Source organism: Netta rufina (assembly GCF_964035555.1).
Source record: "Netta rufina genome assembly, chromosome: 3".
In the NCBI taxonomy this organism is placed as follows: domain Eukaryota; kingdom Metazoa; phylum Chordata; class Aves; order Anseriformes; family Anatidae; genus Netta; species Netta rufina.
In genome coordinates, this window is record NC_140125.1 from 53,427,673 (window position 1) to 53,443,760 (window position 16,088).

Here is a 16,088-nt window from a genome sequence, read left to right on the forward strand (position 1 = left end):
TCTGCTCCGGCCTGACAAAGCTGCTGCTCCCTGCTGAACCAGACTTCAACTCTGGTTATTTTTTAAGAGCATCCGTCTTTGTTGTGAGGATCGAAGTACACGAGAGGTGAAGTGTCTGAGGTTTGTTTCAGAGTTTAAGTGTGACAACAACTTGTTCTGGTGAAGAGCAGCAAGTAGTTTGAAATTTGCGTTGTCAACCTGTTCATGCTTTTCAATAAGGCTCGTGCTGTGCTGGTCTCCCTGCTTGACATTCAGAGGCAGAGGGATTAATATTTGACTTTTAGCCTAGCTCTCTAAACTTAAGTGCTATGCTTACTTATTATTATTTTTTAAGATGCAAAACAGCTGATTTCACAAATCAGTGGTGTCTCAGCGTGCTGCAGATGATACTGGCTATTCTCACATTTCTGTGCTTTTTAATGAATTTGAGCATCTTTTAGGATGGAGCCTGGAGAGCTCTGAGCTTGGGAAAGTTATTAGTTTAATCTTTATTCTTTTGATGCCAGCATTTCTAGGAGGAGGAGTGAAACTGAGATTGCTGAGACTTAGCTTAAAAATTTTGGAACTATCAGAGAACTGTTTTGTGTCTCTTTATAATAGCTGGCCCTGACAGTTTAACAGAGCTTATTGACCATCTGCTTTGTCTAGTTTGCCACATGGCAGAGTACAAGTAAGCCAAAACACTGACTGCAGAGTGTATTAATTAAACAACTTACTTGCGAACGCTATCAGGATACTAAACTGATTGATATTACGCATTTAACTTTGTCCTTTCCTTTGCTGCAGTTGCTGGATATGGAGCCAGGGAACATAAGATAAGTGGGGAGACAAGAGGTGTTGGGCTCTATGTCGGAGTCACTATTTCCCTCCTTGCCCGCTGTCTTCTGTTACCCACTCCCAACAGATGGGACACGGAGTATATTACAGTCTTGTCCCCCCGCTGCTCCTTCTGACTGCTGCTCTTTGCCTCTCACAAAGCTGGCAAAAGCAACAGCTGTTCCATAATTTCCCTGTTTGAAGGCAGGAACATAGCAAGGGGAGGGGGGAGAGGCTGGAAGACTTGTCATCTTGCCTGCGCAGGACTAGAGAGAAATGTTGTCCTTGCCTCTTTTTTTAAGAGCCAGTATCTCTTCTGAGAAGAACAGATTTCATGTTCGTCAGTGTTGGTGCTTCTGAAAATTCAGTGTGCCCTTCTCCGAGGTGAAAGCAGAGGTTCAGAGCTTGGTCATGCCTGCATATCTAGTGTGAGGAACCTGACTCTGGGCTGCCTGGTGGCGTAGCTAATTCTGCTTAAAGGCATGGCCCCTTGGGAAGGCAGATCTTGAATCCAGACTGTGCTGGTCGCAGAGACACGCAACGTGTTCTCTGGAACGGCTGTGGCAAGGTTTTGGCAATACCCAACAACTGTCTGCGTGATTGAGGAACACGCTGTAGGTAGAGTCTCTGCAGCTAGAAGCTGAATCCTGCCTAGCTTGCTGTGATGAGCAGATGGCTCGTTAGTGTGCTCTGCCGTGCTGTGGCAAGCAGCAAGCTCCTCCAAGGCCTTGCCACGCGCACTTTCATTGCAGAGTCTGTGTGCAGATTCTTTTTCTGCTGGTACCTTGCTGTAACAACAGGTAACTGTTCATACATAGGCGTGTGTAGGCACATATTTGTGGTCTGTTAATAGGCTTCTGAAGGACTGGTGTGTATACGTGTAGGCTGTGTGTATAGTGTGCTGTGGGATGGCATAACATGAAATAGTATGGCAATTCAGCACAACGTCAGACTGAATGAAGCTACTGTTTGGCTATATGTTTAATATACCAGAGCTGCTGGAAATGCTTTGCAGAGTAGGTAAATAACTGTAGGAGAAAACTGAAAGACTGCTGTACTGGTTGGGATTCTGTCTGAAAAGCTGTGTTTAGTCAGCCACAGACAAAGCCCCTGCTGAACACCTCCTTGTTTTGGCCTCAGGGATCTCGATTCCGACCAGGAGCATCCCTCTGACTGCATTTTGCCTTCAGGAGTTGCAGAGGATCTTTGATTTACACCAGTGCTTTGTACCCTAGGCAGTCCTGCTGTCTGTTATCCTGACAGATTCAGGAAGCTCTTTGAGAAACGGGATCTCGAGCGTGCATGTGAGTTCTCTCCTTCCTGGGAAGTGCTGAAGCTTTGGGATCCCTCCTAATTGAGGGTGCTCCTTCCGGCATTTAGAGCACACTTGAGAAAATTGCATTCCCCTTTAAACCTTCTTCTCCTCTCCACCCTTTTTTTTTTTTTTTTTTTTTTTAAACTTACAGTATTAATTAGCATGTTTAAGAGTAGACTACTGCTCTTTTGTTAGCTTGAAAACCTGAGGATTATAGCACTTCTGCCAGGGCACCAGCTTGGTAAAGAAGGGCTGGGCTTGATGTAGCTTTTTAAAAATAGCCCTTGCCTGGAGCTGTATTTCAGTCATAGGAAACACTTTTAGTAGTTGTTTTCTTTAGCATGTATGTGGGGGGTTGCTACTAACAACATTTAGCTGTGTTCCTCCCTCAGCAGCCTGTTGGGCATCTTTCCCTTCGGCTCCGCCCAACCACAATTTCTTCGCTCTCGGTATTGCCAGCCTGTAAGTTCATTTTATTTTAAAGCCCTCGGCATTGCTGGGCTTGCTGTTTGCCTGCATCATCTTTCAGCTACGGTGGTTTGCGAGGGCTCGCAGCTGTTGCACCAGCATCTGGGATTTCTGCGGCTGTGCTGGAAATATCTCCTGCCTGTGCGTCCGACGAGCAGGGGGACACCTCAGCGCTTTGGCAGCATTCTCTGTTGGGCTTGCTCACCCTGTCATGATTAGGTAGCCCACCACAAGTTTCTGTTACCCAATGTGAAAAGGTCTGCCATGTGTTTCCTGCAGGCAAGTTAGCATGTCCTGGAAGATGATGGGGCTTTAGCATTTCACAAGTAAACAAGTAAAGCTGTGAGTAAATTAGACATTTCAGAATGACTTCATTTTTTACTTTTATATCAAGCCAAAACAACAAATATCTTGCCCTATGTTATACTTTGCTCCTTCAGTATGCCTTAATTGACTCTTCAGGCTATGGTTATAGAACCACAAAGCCTTCTTTCCTCAAAGGAATAAAGATATCCCTATCATCCATAACTCTTAATTCTTCTGGAATGCTGCCAGTAACAGAAACACACATTTTTCTTTGGTCTCTGACCATTTCCAGCAACACAGATGATTAGAGATCATTGACAAGTCCTGACTTTGCATGTTTGCGTCTCTGTGAAAAATAGAGGAAAATATCATAACATATCTTTGTGATGTTTGTGGCTTAAAATAGATAAATCTTGGAGTAGAAGCAGAAAGAGAACAAACTTTTAGGCTGACCACAGCAAAGTGGGAATTCAGCTGAAAATGTGCCTTATTTAAGGATCCTGGGAGCTGAAATGGGAGTTAGTGATGCTGCAGGGTACCTTGGAAGGCAGTGAGACTGGGATCTGTTCTTGAAACAGTTGCTGCAGATTATCTGCTGACTCTGACAGATGATACTTGCTCCCTGTGCATTTTCAAGATGGCAGGATCCTGCAAACAGTAGTGTAACCCTTTATAAGGCTGGTTGTTCAGGGTACAATTCCTCAGCAGTGAGCAAAAGCTCACTTCTCTCAGGACTTGTAAGCAGTCCCGTAGGGATGGAGGGGGCTCCATGGTCAACTGGGTAGAAGAAAGTGAGAGGAACTGGAGCTTAGAAGGGTTTTATGGAAGGTTTTCTTTTAGTGATGCTTTGCAGTGGTCCCAAGGAAGTGCCCTTAATACAGAAATACAGTGTCTCCTTACAAACCTGTTTTTCAGAGACTCTCAGAAAAGAATGAATGTATGTACTTGAAAATAAATGAATGGGAAGACATTTTTATCAGGCTTCTTAGAGCATTGAAATGGAGGTATCCTACAATAAAGTCTAAAGCTTAAATTCCTTCCAAACTTGCTGTATTTGAGTGTAATGACAGAATTTTGGAAAAAGAACTGGGCTAAAACATATTGGCAATTAGACTTCAATTAAAATTGGATGAGATGACATATAGGACCAGTGAGCAGATATGTGAAGCGGTGAAACGGTGTTTTTTGCAAGAGTGTAGGAGGGGTGATGCTGCAAGACAGAAATCTCAGTTAACATAGCAGCTGGGAAAACAATGCTTCTGTTCAAGAAAGTAAACTGAATGCCTCCATTGAAAATCTCCATTTTGAAAGGAATTAATACACCCTTACCAGTAGTGTGCAGAGAACGTAGTATGAACTTATATGTTCAATTTTCACCTTTCAGTGCTTGGTCACTTTTTCTGTTTTTCCTTGATACCAACTTTTCAGATGAGACTTTTTATTAAATTGGCAAGTGAGAATGAAAATGAACTTTCCTTTTGTGTTTCTTACTGTCTTGTGCTCTTCCTTCTGTAGAGAAATGTTGGGAAAGGTGTTTTTATCTAACTTAGCAGCTGCGTCTCCATTGGCATCACAATGACTTTTCCTTGTAGACCAGGCAAAGATTTCCCTGCCGGAAGAGGAAAGCACAATGAGGAATTCTGCCTGCTCAAGAGAAGTTGCCACGTTTCTGTTGTACTGGGCAGCTGCATCAGTGACATAGTTAAAATAATCTGATTTTCAAGGGCTGTCACAATTTTCACTTGAGTTCCATTTTCTGAATTAACCAATGTAAGTATTTGAGTGACTGATAGGGCCACGAACCAAGCAAGGCTTGCCAAACTGTGTTTTTGGCCAGTTTGGGATTCCTAGAAGCTGTTCTGTTCCAAGTCAGAACCTATTTTGGTTTCTCACTGTTGGATGTTTTGTGGCAGATCTGAGCAAGTGCTTCCTAAACAGCTGCTCATACAAGAGCTACTGTGTACAGACAGACCAGAGTCAGTACTGTAAGTGTGTGACCCCTGACTAGTGTTTCAGTCGCCCGTTCAAGAAAGGGGGAAATGCCAAACTAAAAATAGCAAGTCCAAGGCCCAGGATAAGTGTTTTCAGTCACCTATATAATGAACTCTTTTGAAAACTTGTTCTTAAAACACAGAATACTAAGAAATTCATTTGCTGAAAAAATCTGCGTAGTGTATGTATGCATTTTATTCCTTTTACAAAAGCCCCTTTGGCAGCTAATTAGAGGAAGGTTACTCCTGTTGATTCTTTGCAAATTACTTCCTTAGCTCTCGTACAGTTAAACAAAAAAATCTGGGAGGGAAAAAGCCTTCAACAGAATCAGTGAGAGGAAGAGTGAAAGGGTCTGTTATTTATCCTCGCTGGCTGAGGTGCCTGCAGAAGCCTCCAGTGCTGTTTATGGAATTGCCGGCTGCATCCATCCGTGCAGAGCTACCTCCCTGCTGCTGACGGGAGAAGGCAGCCAGCGAAATGTGGCAGCCAGCCCGTGCCGGCTGCGAGGGCATATAAGTAAAAAGGCACGGCCTTCTGAAGGAGAACAGAAAGCCTTCCTCCCAGCCAAGAAAACTTGACAGGTGTGGTAGCGACCAACAGTAGGCAGTGTGTCTGCTAGACAAGCCCAGCCTCAGCTGAATTGGCAGAGTTTGAAGTGCAATAAAACTCCAGTTTAGCTCTCTTAGCACATTATTCTCTCAAAAGCAGCTTTGTGGCCCTGCTAGCAAGCGGAAGAGAGAACTGCAGAAAGAGGGGACCAAGGTTTCTTCTTGTGCAGACAAGGTTTTTGACTGAGGTCACCACCGCATTCCCTCATATGGTCTGCATAAACACAGAAGTGTCCCTGACAGTGGCAGTCACACTGATGCAGCAGTATAGAGTGAATTTGGATGGCTCATTAACCATTACTGATTAAAGAGAGCCCCTGTCACACACACCCTGACCTCCATTTGGGTGTAGGTAAGCCTGCATAGAGATAACACGCCTTGTGTCGGCACAGCTGGGTGGCACAGGGGAGTTTAGACGTGCCATGCAGCACCTGCCGGCGGTGTGTCAGAGTGCAGGCATGGCAGAGCGGCCGTACTTCGTGTGGCGCCACTTCTGAAATCCTGTAGCTGCACAGCCTCTATGTTATGAGCTCTCCTCTGAAACTGGCCCTGCCTCCCTTCACTTCGGTGAATGGCTTGGTAGTACTTGTGCTTGTCTCCCCTTCCCCTCTTCCAGCTGGCCTGTGAGGCGGTGTGGGGACTGGCGGCCATCTTACATCTCCCGTACCCCTTGCACAGGGTAATGTGGTGTACGTGCTAACCGCGTTCCGAGGTGGCACCTAAGCAGCTGACTTAAATTTAGCTTTTGGGCAGCCTGTAGCCTAGATAAAGACTTGGTCCAGAAGAAACCATGGTGCATTCCCACCGTCTTTCTGCCCTCTTGCCCTTTCATCGAAAGGAAGGCAAAACTGCAATGGCAGCTATAAAGGCAGCAGCTGCTGCTGTGTGCGGTGTCAGTGCAGGCTGGCTTGTTTTCTGGGGGAGGGTGAAGATATTCAGGGAGGCTGCATGGGGGTGAGAGGCCTTGCTCTGGATGTGGAGGTTCTTTCCCTATCCTCTTTCACAGAGGCTTGCCCATAAAGGGAGCTTTCATAGGAATTGCATTGAGGGATGTTATTCATACCTCTGCCCGTAACCGTGATCCCCCCACACTGACAGGGGCACTCCAGTTGAAGCGAGAGCACAACTGAGTTGCTTCTTTTTGCATCACTGAAGCACCAGGGTTGTGGTGTTGCTATTTCGGTATACTGGTGCTCTATATTATAATAAAAATGTGGGCTGCGGGGTGTCGCTTTAGAGGTGCTGGCTCTTTGGATAGAACTTGTGATTGGAATAGCATCTGCCCAGTTTGTCAGCTCTGCAGTCGCTTGAGGGCCAGGAGGAGAGGACAATCTGTGGCAGTGCTAGCTCAAAACAAACAACAGCCGCGTGCAGTGGCGGAGGGAAGGGACAGAGCCAGCTTGGATAATGAGACAGAAGAACTTGGCTTGAGTTGGCTCTCCTCCCCTGCTTGGTGAAGATATCAGTTGTTGTTAATTGCTTTAATGAGGTTCATAACCAGAATTTAAAATGTTTTGTGTGTGCTGTATAGCCATTGCCCTGCAAATATATCTTTCATTTCCATTTGAATTTTGAAACTACAGCTGTACCTAACTCCTGGCAGACACACAGACATTAAGATCCCCTCATACTTAAGTGATTCCCAGATGTTGTTTAAATTTGATTTGCACCATTTTTTTTCTCTATAATTTTTTGTAAATAAGGAAGGTAGAGCTGTTCTTGGCTATTGGTAAGTAACACATAGAGGATGTGTGTCCCGGTTTGCCCAGGATGATACCTTTATACCGGGATTGTCCTGTTTGCCATCATTCTGACCTGAATGATGCCTCCCACCACCCAAAACCTACCCCCAGACCTGTGACCTTCATGTTTTATCCTTGCCAAGCAGCTTGCAAGAGAGTACTGGATGATGTGCTGGTTTTTTTTTTTCAGGTGATATAACTCATATAGAGCACGTCCCTGTTGCATGACTGCATCCCTTTGCATTCTAAAAATTCTGGTCCCAGAAAGTCCCTGTTTTCCTCACAGTGTTCGGTTGGTAGCCTTGACTGTCATCTAGTTGTGACAGCCCGAAACCACTTGCCAAGGTTAGCAATTTTTCTTCTCGAGTACATCTCTAAATTTGTCATTGTCAAGGCTGGTTAAATCTCAGCTTGGGTTCTTTCTTGCCTTTAAGGAACATATTTCTCAAACTGGTATACCTGTTTTTATATACACCTGCATAACATGAAATGATTGTGGGGGTGGGTATGGAGGAGGCCAAGCTACTTAGAGGCTGCCCCTATACATCTTCAGCTCTGTGTCTGTCCCTCTGTGTCTTTCTCAGCTAACATTGTTCTTTCTCAGCTACCCTGTTCTTTAGATTCTTTCTTCAGTAAGGAATTAGTGATCCTGAATATTCAAAATCTGAAAGAGTCATTAAGTAATCATTCTCACAGGATCCCTCTCCTCTGTCTGTTTTGTGTATTTTGCCCAATGAGACCATTTATTTCAGATGCATTCTGGGCTAGTGTTTTTTAACTAAGGATAATGTCTGATCACTGACTTAATTCAGATAAGGTTATTTCTGCAAATCTGTCTCTGTATGTTGAAGTGGATGTGCTGGAAGGGTGCGTTTGCTCATGGTGGGAGAAGGGGAGGAAGGAGAAGGAAGAATTTCTAACCACTCTGCTTCAGTGAGGGCTAAGTGCTGGGATGGACAAGCTCAACCAATCATCCAAGGAACATTGTGGTATCCATTTTAACTGGCAATCCTGTGCTTTTTCTCACGTGTCTCTGGTTGGGGGCAATGCACATCTAGGTTGCATACTGATATGGAGCTGGGATATTGTTAGGGTGTGCTGTAGACCTGGGAACCCAAAAGTGCTCCTTCCTCCTTGGGTTCAGACATGAATGTCCAACAAGTCTTCTCTTTGGGAGTTCCTTGGGTAAAGATGTGCCCTTCCTAAATTTAGCTTCAGGCTTTTTGCCCACTTATCTGCTAAAAAAAAACCATAGGGTGAATTGGCAGATGCAGGCAGGCTTTAGCTAGCTCTTTGTTCTCTGGGCCAGCTGGATGTGCGTGAGCTTTAGTCTGGAAGTCTGATTTCCATGTTAATATACTGTGGCACTTGAATGTGAACACTCTGCCAACAGATTTTTTTGGGTTGGTCCTAAAACTGCATGCATGCAGCTGTAATTTCTGGGCCGTCCATGCAGTTTGTGCACATAGGGCACAGCAAGCTCAGGTCCAGCTGTTCCTGCGTATGTAGACACTGTCATTGGGCATATCTGCCCATCCTTCTCATCTAGCTAAATAGCCTTTTCCCACAGCTTTCTGTTATATCCTCTTTATTTTCAGGCACTAGTGATTCCTACATAAGCTCCCCTTTGGCTTCACAGCAATGTGTGGATTCCTCCTTGCAGAGCCTTGTAAGCATTGCTTTTGGCATTGCCCTTGGTTTAACAACTGGAAAACACGCTTCTAAAATGCTGAGCTTGTCCAGCTTGAAACCATCTGAGCTGAAAATATTAATGGTAGGTACCTGCCTCAGCTGGAATAGCTTGGAAAGACTTTTAGGTAAGAGTTCAGTTACTTAAGATGTTGAGCTGAATTAAGGAGGAAAACATGAACAGTGTTTTGCCGCACTGTGTGAGCACTTTCAACAATTTAGTTGAAGCTCTAGTATGTCTTATCTTGGAAATATGGGAGGGAGTAGGCTTGCTTTGTGTCAGAGATGCCCATGGCCAGTTGCTGGAAGTGTTCTCAGTTTAATCAAGCATCTCCCATTCTCTTTCACAGAAAGTTGTCCTGTGCCCTGACTCGTTAAAGTTTGGCAGTAAGCTCCAAGGATGAACAAGCTTTCCAAACAGGGAACTCGGCTGGGCTCTTCTTGCTGTTCTTGGCAGGGAGCCCCGGTCACAGGGCCTGGGAGCTGAGAGTCGCTCCTTCCTCTGCCCCTACTGGTCCTTCCTCTGGCCCTCAGATAGGGAGAAAAGGTACTTGGGAAGCAGGTAGAAGCAACACCCCCAATGAACAGCAGCAGAGGAGGTAGGATTTCTCAGGAAAAAAACTATGAGAACAAAAGTTGAGGACTATGTATTTAACAACAGGAGCAGAGGCAAACGGGTGCTTGAGGACAAAAGTAGACTGCTGTTCTCCAGACCTGAGAACTGAGTCTAGGTCTCAGAAGACATTTTCATGCCCTGCCAGCAACTTGATGGGCCCTTGGGGTGTTTGTAAAGTGTTACCTCCCTCTAGTGGTGTCTGCAAGGCCCTGGGCAGTCCTGCTAGCTTCAGGGCCAAGGGCAGGTCAGATCCACCCTATCGATAACCCCCTGTGCCCCTAACTTGCATCCAGCCATTCATACCGTATTAACAACTTGCTTAAGCCATCGTGTTGACTGCTGGGCACTCAGTGCCCCTCTTCTGGCTATTCCACTTGATCCATGTGAGGTCCTGCTTGAAGGCAGGCTCAGCACAGGAGGTTTCTGTAAATAGGGGCAGTGCCATGGGTAAATTATGGTTCACAGAATGGTTTGGGTTGGAGGGGACCTTAAAGATCATCTAATTCCAACCGTGTTGTCATTAGATTCTGTCATTAGGTTCTGTCATTAGATCATCATGCTCTGACATTACTGCTGTTAATATTTTAGGGTTGGAGACAACACATGCTCACTTAGTAATCTGATGTAACCACTGTGAAGGTTCTTCATCCTATTTGGTGTGCTGAGCCCAGGCATTTCTGAACCTCCTCTTGTGGTCGTTAACATCCCTTCCTAATCTTCTGTTCCTCACACCATTTGATAGACACTAGCAGCTGTTGTGTGTTGCACATGGCTTCATTTTAGCTGTTGTATATTTTTTTTACTCACCATTTAGCCAGGATTAGCTTTAAGTGCAAAATGCTTATGTTTGATTACAGATTTGTAATTTTTGACCACTAAAACTACTCTTTTTGTTCTCAATTTCATCTACTTTCGTCCCAGCTCACAAGTCCTCAAAGACGACTTGAATGCATTGAGAAAAGGAATGCATGGGTTTTTCCTGTGTGTTTCACACAGGACTAGATGGTAGCACTCCCTCACCTGTACTAGGTGCAGACTAGTCATAACCCCACCAGGATACTCACACAGCCAACACCTGCTAGTCCCAGTTATTCATAGCATTATTTATCACCCTGCGGTGTAAGCTGTTACCTTGCACTGGGACAGTGCCACCCATACCTGCAGGTGGACTTGCTTATGGCTGAGTGTGTTAGGTGTCCAGCAGAAGGCTCTGAAAAAATAGACACTGCTTTTCACACACTAAATGGATACTTGTAGCATAACTGGTCCTGTTTCCCAGTTTGGTCTTCATTCTTTGAAACACCAGCCTCCCTCCAGAACTCCAAGAGCAAAGCCTGAGTTATTCTCCCTGAAACTTTCAGACATGTGGTCTCTCCTCCCTTTTCCTTCACCTGCCTCTTGCTGTGCTTTCTAAGGGTTTGCTTCCAAATTCAGTGTACAAATGGTGGCTCTGACTCCGTGGCTGAACTTTCCTTGCTGCACTAGGCTTCTTCCAATTTTCCCAAATTTAAATCTCAAGTGAAAAGCAAACCTGTTTAATTATCTCCCAGCAATATAGTTGAGAAGATGACATAGAGCGTATGGGCAGTGATGCTGTGGAATAGCAGGCTAAGTTGAGAGCTGGGTTTTTAAGTTTAGCCATAGAGCAGGTATTGCCCCTGAAATTTTAAAGCCTCAAATCCAAGTTCAATTAATAAATACTTGCAAGGATTTCAGACCTGCTGGTGCTGTGCCTCTTGCAAAACACAGCCTCATGGCTTACGTGGTTTGGGAGGCTCAGACCTGCTTGTTGGCCTCGCTGAGGAGCGCTCACCTGTTGTTCCATCCGCTCTTTGGGGTAGTGTCAACCTCTGCCAGAGGCCAAATTGCACACAGTTGGGACGGTTTTAATGTCTCAAACTGCCGCAGCTATTTACTAATTAATGCACGTCTGTGCCCCAAGGTCTTTTGCCTGCAAAGAATTCATGCAATTTAAGCAACCACGAGTCTGTCACCCAACGCAAGGTTGAATTTAAGTTGCATTAAATAGCACAAAAGTTAACTTTGGTGATATTTTTGGACTTCTGAATATTCAAGTGGGAGTCAGCTCGTGTCCCGTGTCCTGCCTACATTGTGAAAGCAGGCTGGAGAGGTGCTTAAACAGAGAGTGTCCATCTTCTCCCTCCCCCAGCTGCTTCAAATGGTGGGTGTTTGCACCCCCAGCCCCGTACCTCTTCTCTTTCAGCTTTTCAGGGGGCTTCGTCCTGTTGGCATGCTGTTTGTGGTTTCTTATGGCATTAAGAAGCCCGTTGAAACACCTCTGTTCTGCTATGCACAGCCCCTTTCGGGCTTGCCTGATCTAAGCTGGATTTGGCTGCTTAATTGAGGTAGGATCAGCTGCATTTATCCCATGGGTAAAGTCAGGCACACAGAGGAGACAACTGCTTCTCCCTGTCCTCTGCCACTACAGCTGTCGCGGGGTGGTCAGGCTGCTGACCTCAACACGTTTCTCGTGCCTGACGTAAAAATCTGAGCTCCTGCCTGCTCAGTGTTTCAGAAGAGAAAAAATGCTTTTATGATGCCCCAATGTTTGTTCAGCCAAAAATAGGAGCAGGAGTTACCTTTGAAGCTTGCCCCCCTCTGTTTGGCTTTGTGTCAGCGTTTAAATCTGCTGTGAAGTGTTGAAGATGTGTGTAACATATCACAGATGGTGCCACAGAATCAAATGCCGGTGTATCGGACAGAATTACATCCCCCCATTCCTAAAGTATTCCTAAGCTGTTCCTGTTTTGGCTTTCCTTGATGCAGAAGAGCTGTGCTAGCTCCTACACCAAAACTTCAGGGAATTACTGATAACGCTGCCCTGTGGACTGGTGGCTGCTTTTTAGCGAGCCCGGCTGACACAGCAGTGGGTGCTAACTCAGGGCTGGGTGACCATCATTTCCAGGCCATCATTTCCAGGGGGAGATAACGTGCAGCAGCATCTCAGGCCCTGGGGAGCCCTGGCGACAGCACGGGTGTCAGGGATGGGAAATACTCGGCCAGAGGAGGAAGGATTAGAAACCTCGCAGAAGAACCTGAGGCCTTCAGGTGGGAGAGGGCCAGAAGATCCTCACTGAACCTGAAGGGTCAGGTCCTGGAGAAGGCGATCTGGCAGCTACCTACAGGATGGGGGAGGCACCGGGAGTCTTACCGTGAATATGTGTTTCGGGGAGGTGTGCTGGGGATCCCGGGAGGGTCCTGAACCAAGAAGCTGAGGCTGCTGCTGGCTAGGGTGGAGCCGTGGGATTCAAGTGTCAGTGGTCAAAACAGTGCTTAAAAATGGTTTAAAAAAGGATGTGGAGTATCATCTGTTCGTGGGACCATAAATGCCTGCTGGCTGGATGTGTTAAGCAAGCGTTGGTGTCCTGATGGGCTCCTCGCTCATGGGGCCACTAACACTAATCTTCCAGGAGCTCCCAGCTTCAATGAAGTGTGATCACAATAAAGCTTTATATACTTTCTAGGGACTTCCCCCTCGCTCTTGTCTTTCTGCATCATTCCAGTTCGGCAGAATGCAGCAGGCAAGAGTTCAAAATGTGAATCTGACCAAAATTGAGCGTGCTGGCCAGCTCGTCTGGGTGGAGGCAGACACACGGTCGGTGTTCGTGCAGGTCCGTGGACGCGTATTTTGATAGGTGTCTGCAGTATTGGTGATACCTCCAGACTCCCCGCCTTAATAGTATTTATAGTAAGCTGCTTAGATAAAACGTTCAGGAGGTTTACTGTCTGCGTGGTGAATTTCTGGTTCTTGGTGTGATACGGGAATTAGCGTGGGGTTGGGGTAGTAAGCGACGAAGTGCGTGCTCCGCCGTTGTGGATTAATCTTTATCCCCTCCAGTTCTGATTGCTTTTACTAAATGCCTTTGTGGTCGGGAACTTTCTTTTCTCTCCCCTTCCCCCCATTGTTCAAATCCCCTCATTACCAGCATGTCTTACAGTAGCTAGGACTTCTTATGATTCATCTCAGCAAATGCCCACACTTCCCTCCTGACTAAAACACAAGCTGCAAAAGAGCGAACGTGCTAATTGGGCGAAGGACGTGCTTCATATTTGCTTATTCATTGCGTCCAGCAGCCCGCACGTCTGCTCGGTCATGTTCCTGCACGTTTTCTTCCTAAGGTGGGGAACGGGGAACTTCAAATCATCCTTGGTGTGTCCCCACTCCTCCCACCCGGACAAACCAGCTGGCAGTTCAGCTGGAGCTTCTGATTGCAGTAGTTGTTTGGTGCTTCGGTGGGGGTACTATACCTTCATTACATTAACTCCAGCTGGTTTGATGTCTAGCTTTTGTTTGAACTCTTTTTTTTTTTACCTAGTAGAGGACTAGTTCTGATATCACCCCCAGTGGCTGCTATTGAAGCTGTCATGCTATGTCATAGGTGGTAAAACCATTTGGAAATTTGATGGAACTACCATGTTTTTGTCAAAATGCTTCCTTAAGGGATCTTTAAAAGCATCTGTGGGGTTCAGGAGAACAGCTGCCTCTATGGATAGCGGTCTGGGTGCTTCCTCGTGACTCGTGACCCTCCCCTTTGGCTGCTGCCAGGTCCCTGTCATTGCTCAGGAGGTGCCGAGGCGACGCGGTGCTAGCGAGCCGATAGCAGTGCTCACGGGGCTGGGGGAAGGCAGGCTCCCAGGGTCAGTGTCTGGCACTGAGCTGTCGGTAAGGTGGGACTGGGCACTTGGTGAGGAGGTGTGTGCAGCACAGTGCTGAGGCTGCGGTGTTTTGAGCCTGTCTGTACCATTTTTAGGCACCTCTCGTCGTTAGGAAATGCAAAAACCAGCCAGCAGAATGCTTTTTGCAGAGCTGTGGATGCAATGAACAGTGAGATCTGTGGACAGTGAATTCTCATGGGGATCCCAGAACTTGAAAAGGGTCCTTCAGAAAGAGGAGACTGCAGCTCTGGCTTGGGAAACAGCACGCCTGGGGTGCTGGTGGTGCAAAAGGAGAGGTGCATTGATGGAGGAGGCTTAAAAATACTGGTAGGATACTCTGTGCCTTAGACTTTTGCTTCACTGCAGGCACTGGAAATCCGAGCTTCTCTGATGGGGCATGTATATCATCAGCCTTGTAAGCCACCTTTGAGCAAGAGAGACCTTCTGTAGCGAAACCAAATGTTTTCAGAATGTTCTCAAAGCAATTTGGTAGCTTGCCTCAGCTTTTTTCTACTTCCCTTCCCTGACCTCTTCTCCTCTTTTCATCCTCTTGTCCAGTGCTGTGAGGAGAGCTTGACTTGTGCTGCTGGGCACAGTAACACAACTCCCACATTTGGGGAAGGGTTTCTTAAGAGCCATCACCTTCTCCATGGCTGGGGCTCAGCCTAATGCCTGCCCATTACAAGCAGCAAGCCACCAGCCCTTACAGATTTTCTTCTCGTCTGTCTCCAGGCAGACTGGGTGATAGGTGCTATCATTAGGCTGGTTTTTAGGTTAATTAAGGGCTATCTCTGTGAAGTAACTGGGAGTTCTCCCTTTTCAGGAAGAAGAGATGCCAGATGTAGAAATTGATATTGATGACCTTCTTGACGCAGCCAATGAAGAGGAGAGAGCTCTCAAATTACAGGTAATATTATTTTCTAATTTTAAATCTGAATGCGGCTGAATTAATGCACCTGGGTTGATATCTTCGTTGTGATTGAATCCCCTGTCAGTGTAGCATTAGAGCTGAGAGGTTCCAAGTTTTGAGTTTAGCATAATCTACTGGGCTGTGTGAAGGTAATCACAGTCACTTAGGATAAGATATTTCTGGAAGGTAAGTGATAACGGGAGTAAATAAGAGTTCAAAGGATCCAGTAATATAGGGGGATATGCTAAGACAGATTAGAAAGCCCAACAATTTCCTCCTCTTTCTTCTTTAAAATAAGTATATAAAATAAGTATATAAAATGAGTGTGGTTGAGAGGCAGTTGTGATGACCAGATAGTTTCTCTGCTTGACTGCAGCAGCAGCGGTATGCATGTGTGCACATACAGACCACAAATTCTCCCTTGTCCTCAGGATACTGGAAACTGTTTCTCTAGCTGTACCAGCTAGAAATTGGAACTCATCAAGTTATTGGGGATGAGATTATCAGCAACAGGAGTTAGCAGGGACATTCAGAACCTGTCTGCTGAATTTGTACAGTTCAAACCAGTTCTCTGAATCCTGCTTGTGGTAAAAGTCAATAGATGGAAGAATGAGGTGAAGAGGAAAAGAGACATAATTGTCTTAAATGAGATGCATATATATCAGCTAAGATGTGAAACCCAAGTGAGGGTCTCCGTTTATGAACTTTCCATGTGCACAAAAGGAAGGAAACCTGTACCAGAGCAGTGGTTTGCATTTCAGCCCACTTCTAGGGAATTGCTAACTTGGTGCTTAGGTGCACATCTCTGTTGGGAGTGCCTATTAGCATGCTTTTCTCAGTGCCCACTGCCCAGCCACAGAACCGTGGGGCATGTCCCCAGGCTGTTTACTCAGTGTTCATAAATAGCTTTGCTGTTTCTGCTTAAACTAGCAGCTTGCAGCTGCCCTGC

The 16,088-nt window shown here is 46.0% G+C and overlaps 1 protein-coding gene across 1 annotated transcript in view; it reads left to right on the forward strand.

Moving 5' to 3' along the window:
• The window catches only part of PPP1R14C (protein phosphatase 1 regulatory inhibitor subunit 14C), a 49,523-nt gene that overhangs the window by 22,151 nt on the left and 11,284 nt on the right, over window positions 1–16,088 (forward strand). Inside the window, exon 2 of the mRNA XM_084284138.1 lies at window positions 15,053–15,136. Coding sequence (XP_084140264.1) covers window positions 15,053–15,136 — 84 coding nt within the window. The remainder of the gene's footprint in view (window positions 1–15,052; window positions 15,137–16,088) is intronic.